The sequence below is a fragment of the Dioscorea cayenensis genome, chromosome 19 (genome assembly GCF_009730915.1).
Source record: "Dioscorea cayenensis subsp. rotundata cultivar TDr96_F1 chromosome 19, TDr96_F1_v2_PseudoChromosome.rev07_lg8_w22 25.fasta, whole genome shotgun sequence".
In the NCBI taxonomy this organism is placed as follows: Eukaryota; Viridiplantae; Streptophyta; class Magnoliopsida; order Dioscoreales; family Dioscoreaceae; genus Dioscorea; species Dioscorea cayenensis.
In genome coordinates this window covers 13,193,204-13,200,135 of record NC_052489.1, presented here as the reverse complement: position 1 = coordinate 13,200,135, position 6,932 = coordinate 13,193,204, and the positions used below count along the sequence as shown (strand labels likewise).

Sequence of the window (6,932 nt, the reverse complement as noted above, 5' to 3'; positions counted from 1 at the left end):
TATATATTAATACAAACATATTTTAGAATAAAAGAGAATCAGTATTATAAAAAATAAATATATAAAAGAATAAAATAAACAAATGCACAATCAACAGTGTGGCTCTGTTTCAATGGTACAATTTTGACCTTCATAAAAACCCAAAGAGTCGCATTCAACAAAACCAAGCTTCGCAACATTGTATTTCATTGAGTCTGAATTGACACAAAGTACACTTCCACTTTTGAACAAATGCTATGCAAAAGACTATGATTTCCTTTTCTTTTCTTTTCCTTTTTTTTTAAAATACATATATATACATATATATATATATATATATATATATATATATTTGTAATATGATGGTCAAATTTCTTCACCTAAAGCTCACTTGAAATTCTTTAGACTAATTGTTTCTGTTGTCTACTTTATGTGGGACACACCCAAAACATATCTGAGCCTTGATTTTCAAATATTATTTGCATAACTTTTTTTTTTATTTTAATTTGATTTTTAGAGTAAAATAATTTTTTTACTTTATTATTTTTAAAAATTTTCTTTAAAATGTACAGAGTAAATATTACATACAAAATATGACAGTATGTTTTTCATTATTTTTTTATAAAATAATAAACTCAATTGTATATCTTTCATGGGCAAAATGTATCATCAATTTATTAAAATTCATTATGTATGATGTATCTAGTATTGAATAGTATGTATAAGAAAAAAAAATTTATATATAACATTTATTTTAACTTAAATTAACTAGATGGAACAATAATATTTGAAAATTCAATGACGTTGGTAAAGATCCTAAATAAGATGTCTAGACAAACTTATATAAGACATAAGTAACAATAAGTAAAGAAAGAGTAAGCATTCTTTAAAATATAAAAGAGACAAATTTGTAGTAATAATCCACATAATATAATACTCAGAAAACTATCATGCACTTATGACATGTACAAACATTAGTATTAATTTTGCCGAAATAAAGATATGACAGTAAAAGCCGAACAAATGTACCATGAAAAGTACGGCAATAAGATAATCTCACGTCACACTTAATTTGACTAAAGACCAACTTAACATGTCATCAACACTTTATCAACTTTTTTTAAATTTATTATTTTATTATTTTATTATTTTTAATAAACAGATGTGGCATCCAAAGAAGAAGGTTCCTGCAGATAAAAGAAGTGAAAAGACAAGCAGATAATCTGAATGTTTTACATTTAATTTCTCAGTCTTCAATTCAAATCAACTCAATTCAATTCAATTCAATTCAATTCAATTCAACAAAAGAGAGTCTACCATTCTTTTGATGTAAATGATACTTTTACAGCCATTGTTTGTCCTTCATTAGTACTATCAGCACTGTCCTCTCTCATGCTCCATATTATCATCAACAAAGAAAGATCACAGCACAATCATCCACAAAGCTATAATCATAATTCACACACTTCTCTCTTTGCTTTCCAGAATATAAAACTGCAAAAGAAGTGCACATATGATTAGTTTCAATGCCCATAAATTCCTCCTCTCTGTCACAAAGAATCATTTGCAGAAGAAACAAAGAAAATCATAGTTTTGATTCACCGATGACTGCCTGCTTTTTCTCTTTATATCTCTTCTTGTATGGCCTGCCTGTTTCTTTCATCAATTGCTGCCATGATTTTCTGATTAACTCATCTTTATTATCAGATGATTGCGTCATTGTTTTCGATTACTAGTTATTAATGTCTTCTTCTTCTTCTTCTTTGACTTCTGTCAGCAAAAACATGCATGATTCATATACAATGCTGCATTGTACATTGTGTATGACTGATAAAAAGGAGTTGAATAATATTTACTGCATTCTTGAATCTTCAGATTGGAACTATTTCAGCAGATTCAATAGATGTAAGCAAATCCTGTTATAAACATAGAAGAATTAATGAGTGACTCGATAGCGAAACTAATTAAAGAGTATCGAGAAATGTAATACTTACAATTAGTAATGTTCTTTGTTAGTGAATCCAATGAACTTTGGTAGGACAAAAAACTTGTAAGAATTTTTTCTTATCCTTGTTCAGAAAAAATTGAGTTCTGTATAACCATGGGTGTATGGTAAAAAATCTTCGATCTCAACTCGGGAGCTAGAGCAACTCATGTTATCGATTCGGCTAGGATTAATTAACTCAACCTCTGCTGTAAAAATGCTATAGACTGGTCTGTGGTCAGAGAACCTGGATTCTCCGCGAACATAGGATAGTTGATTCAGCCCTCTTCCATACCACAGAATTCGATCACACCTTTACGTAAGAACAACAAGACTCATCAATGTCATAATTCGAATGGTGGAAAAATTTTCTAAAGAAATGATTGGTATTGGTTTTAGTTTAGTACCATGCAGGAGTTCGTCGTTTCTCTTTTGGGTGCATTTCATCTCCGGTGTACTTGTCTGAGTTACTTGAATATTTATAAGTAGGTGGAAAATATATTTTACCTTCTTTCCAACCTGCAAATACTCGGCCATAGCTTTGCTCTATCCGGAGCTGTTTATAAAGAAACCGAATGATTGAATCAACATTCTAGAGATATACAGAGTAGTAATCAATCTAGCATGTCAAACTACATAGCTAACCTGATCTTTTTCCAATAAGGCTTTCCAGTTGCGCATTTCGACAAGAGCCTTCACATATCGGTAGGACAAAGCAATTCGGTAATTTAAATCTCCGAGCCAAATTATTCGACTAGAAGAAGACACAAGAAACTATAAATTGTTAATCAAAGCAAGTATGTTGTTGTTCATCAGAAAACAGAAATTCAAGATCATGTGCTCACTCGTGTTCGATGATTGTTTCGGGTGACTTGTCGCATAATCCTTGAACTCTTTGAAATCTAGTCTTCCTAAGAATTTCCATAACATCAGAATTTCTTCGTAGCTCATCACCATCCTTCTGTCCCGATGTCAAATGACTGCAGACGAAGCAGAAGCTCGTTTGGTGCAAAGACATACTAATGGAAATCGAACCCTGGAAGAAAAGATCATGTCTTTGCAATTCATGAACTGTAATAGCTATATTATCAATCATTTCAAGCCGAATCGAATACTAAACAATATATTTTTTCTACCTTGTTTCCAAGATAACCCATCAAACCTCTACCAACACAAGAAACTTTCATGTTCTTTATATCATTCCTGATTTCGCTTCTCGCCCACACTGTAAGAAATATTCCAACCATTTGCTTGCTCGCAACCAAACAGTAGCTGTAAACACCACAAAACTAAGTTCGAAAGTTAAGTTGCTTATTAAATTAAAAGTTGAAATAACATGATGATACCTTGTAATCCCAGAACGATCACTCCCCTCCATCGTCGATGGAGCACCATAACCATAAGATGCCGGAGAAAATGCTGAGGTACTAGGTGAATCAGCACTAACATTTTCATCATCAGAAGAGCAACCCCACCGAAAATTCGAATCGAAATCACTCTGTCTACTACCATACATTACTCTTTCACAAACACTATACCGACGATCAAGTCTTGGTTGCGGAGCCAAGATATCACCATCTCTTCTCAAGCTCCTACTTAGTGATTGAAAAGAATGTCGATGAAACAAGGATGCCGGATTCTGCTTTACCGATGATCCTTCAAAATCAGCATCCATTTCGACAATTGGATCAGGAGCAGGAGATGGTGTTTGGCAACTGCCATTGCTGCTACTGCCAGGGAGATTGTTTAATGTTTTTCTAATGAGAGCGACCCATTTTTTCGCAGGACCGTTATCCTCTGTGCCAAGAACATTCCCAGCATTAAGAGGAACAATTTCCTGGAATCTGAAAAAACTATTGGTTTAGTACAAACTATTACTAAATAGAATCTAAAAAAGGATAAGAGAGATGATTGAGTGATTAATGTGCATAAGAATGTACCCCAAAACATAGATATCTGCAGGAGGTGAGGCATGAAGCCAATCTTCAAGATTCATACAACTTGGTGGGGATCTCCCACCTACATTCCATGTTGCAACAAAGATCCTATTCAACAGATATAATCAATTTGAAGTTTTTTGTATTACTAATTGAGATTAAAAGGGGGGTGATAAGAATACCTGTAATCTTGTATTTCTGTCACTTGTGCTGCATCAAGATCAATCTTTCCTCTGATTTGACTTGATTTCTTTTTGATAAATCTCTCTGGGGATGCAACTAATGAAAGGTATAAGAATGTTTTGAATCATAAAAACTGGTGAAAACTGGTGAAAACTGAGGAAAACTAACCTGTTTTGCTTTTCCTAAGAGTGGTTGGCTCCCTCTCTGATAAGCTGCTCCTCCATTCCCTATCTGTCCCTGAAAAAGAATGCAATGCATTTCCATTCAATCAGAGAATGCACAAAAGGAAGAAGAAGAAGAAGAAGAAGAAGAAGAAGAAGAAGCATTTGAATGAAATCACCTCTTCTAGTAGAAAAATCAGCATGGAAATCCTGAGCTTTGCTTTTGATGTTGAACCATTTTTTCATCAGGTTCTTAGACCATGAGAGCTGGCCAAACAAACACCACCAAATCAAGCATTTGAAGAAACAAGTGAACAGAAAACACAAAGCATGAAACACAAACCTTGCTTTTCTTTGAATCCTCATCTCTCATTGTTCTTGGTCTCCCCTCTCCCTCCTATTCAACTGTCTCATTCAAAAATGAAGAAGCACAACAACTTGTTCACATTTCACACAATGCATGAAAACAGAGAGAAGAAGGGGATTGAATGTTGAATGAATGGTTGGTTGGGAGATATAGAGATGGAGGAATCCCTCCTTCAAAACCTTATAGTAAACCAAAGTAGCAAATTTGAAGGAGAGAATAAAGCAGAGATGTGAGCTTTTTAATTTCTTGGCAAATCCAAAGCCACACCAAAAAACAAAGCATGGATTCTAAGAATGGTTGGAATGGAGTTAAACAGAAAACAAAAAAAGAAAGAGAAATGGAGAGAAACTGCCCACACAGGAAGACGTACAGTGAATGGTAAAAGAATGTTTTGATTGTGCAGTTACATGTCTCTGGTCTTGCCTTGGTCAGGTCAGGTGGTGGGAAAAAGCAGTTAAAAAAGAAAAAGTTAAAGACTGATGAGAGAGAAACATGTGTTGCAGTTGCTGTTCTTGTTCTTGTTCTTATTCTTATTTTTGGTGAGAGAAAGATTTCTCTTTTGTTTGCTTTGTGAAACTGTTTGTTGCTTATTGTGTTGTGCATGTGTGTGTGTGTGTGTGGATGTGCATGGATTATTTTTTGTGATGGAATTGGAATTTATTATTATTATTATTATTTTAATAGAATTGGAGTTTTTTTATTATTATTATTATTTTTTACTTTTGTTCTTTTTTTAAATTTAGGTTGTTTTGATGAGGTTAGGTTGGATGGGGGGATTTGAGGATTCATTGATCTCATTGGGTTTGTCAAAATGATTTGTTCAAAGGGAATGTTTTTGAAGGGGATTATTTTTCTTTAGTTTTTTTTTTTATTTTTTAATCTTTTTGCATGGGAATGTGGGGAGGGCTTTTCTAGGGTTTTGGAGAATATAAGACTTCCAAGGATCATGTATTCATTATTGACCGTCTTAGCAACTCATATTGAATGTATGAAGAGAGATGGGATATGTATATATACATATGAATATGCTTTCCTTACCATTATTGTTTGTTTTTTTTAAATAAAGATGTATATACAAAATTCACTTTTAATATAATAGATTAAATAAGCAATAATAAGAATATATAAAAAAAATAACACAGAAATAAGCATGAAAAACTCAAAATTAAGTAAAATAACTAGTAAAATGGAAAAAAGTTGATTTCACTATATTAAAAATTAATACAATTGTGGCCGCTAAGTTTAATTACAAAAAATATTACATCATGAACATGTTTAACCAAATTATTTAAATAGGTTATAATAATAATAATAATAATAATAATAATAATAATAATAATAATAATAATAATAATAATAACTAAACTAAACATATATTCTTACTATGTACGAAGTTTACTAATATTTAATTTAGTGATTTTTTAATATTTATACAAATTATTTGTTTAATACATGTGCATATTTCTGTATTATCTTGTAAAATTAAAATAAAATCCATTTATTAATCAAGTTACCCATATTGTATTGTGGCAACGGTGCACAAACCATATAACATGTCAATGCTAATTTTCTATAAATAATGTTATGTTTGTGTTTGCACTTGAGTTCTTCACATGAATTCATGCTAGATAAATTCACATAATAATAATTTATATGAAAGTCATATTAATGTTTTTTTTTAAAAATTATTTAATTATACTAATATCTTAATTTATGCAATTTATAATTTTTAACTAAAGTTAACTTATCTCATACGTAGCAAATATTTTTACTTAAATCAAACAAAAATTATAAAAGTGAAACTATAACCTTACTTCTCAACCATAGGATAGACTAGATTGGTGATAAAAAAACTGTTTTTTCATAGGATAGACTAGATTGGTGATAATAACTTTCTTAATATGTGAACATACATCCCCTAATCTATTGTAATAGTAACTTTTAGAAATTAACATCATTTTTTACTAGCATGCAGTTTCTCGATTATTTTTGTTATTGATAAAAAATTAATTAATACTATTTAAATACGGAATAGTTTGCTAACCTCTTTTTTTTTTTCTGAAAAAGTGGATAAACCACATTCATTAAGAAAGAAACACCAAAAGGAGCAGAGGCTCAAACAAAATATATAAACCACCAGAAGTGGTTGAGTAAACAATAGACAAAACGAAAGCCAGAGAGAAAGAAGGGGAAAAAACCTAAAGGAAGGGAAGCTCCTTTAGGGATACAAGTAAAAAGGACTAAATCTCGCCCAGAGAAGAAGGTCTCGATGACGGGGCATCCTGCACCACATCTCTGGAACTCAGGAAATCCAGACTCCT

At 31.7% G+C, this 6,932-nt stretch overlaps 1 protein-coding gene across 3 annotated transcripts; it reads right to left on the bottom strand.

Annotated features, from left to right (window-relative positions):
* Positions 1–1,400: 1,400 nt before the first annotated feature.
* Positions 1,401–5,038, bottom strand: LOC120283766 (type IV inositol polyphosphate 5-phosphatase 7-like). Of its 3 annotated transcripts, XM_039290497.1 has the most exons (14): positions 4,588–5,038; positions 4,424–4,511; positions 4,252–4,320; positions 4,083–4,179; positions 3,904–4,008; positions 3,310–3,807; positions 3,100–3,235; positions 2,809–2,999; positions 2,609–2,717; positions 2,371–2,519; positions 1,974–2,276; positions 1,836–1,895; positions 1,582–1,749; positions 1,401–1,473 (listed from the first exon to the last, which is right to left on the bottom strand). In XM_039290497.1, exons 1-11 carry the CDS (start codon positions 4,615–4,617, stop codon positions 2,054–2,056), a joined length of 1,695 nt encoding a protein of 564 aa, XP_039146431.1. In that variant the 5' UTR covers positions 4,618–5,038; the 3' UTR covers positions 1,401–1,473; positions 1,582–1,749; positions 1,836–1,895; positions 1,974–2,053. The 3 variants fall into 3 exon arrangements, with proteins under 3 accessions (XP_039146431.1, XP_039146430.1, XP_039146432.1); XM_039290496.1 differs by having other exon boundaries at positions 1,582–1,895; XM_039290498.1 differs by having other exon boundaries at positions 1,582–1,895; positions 4,083–4,167.
* Between the last annotated feature and the right edge of the window lie 1,894 nt (positions 5,039–6,932).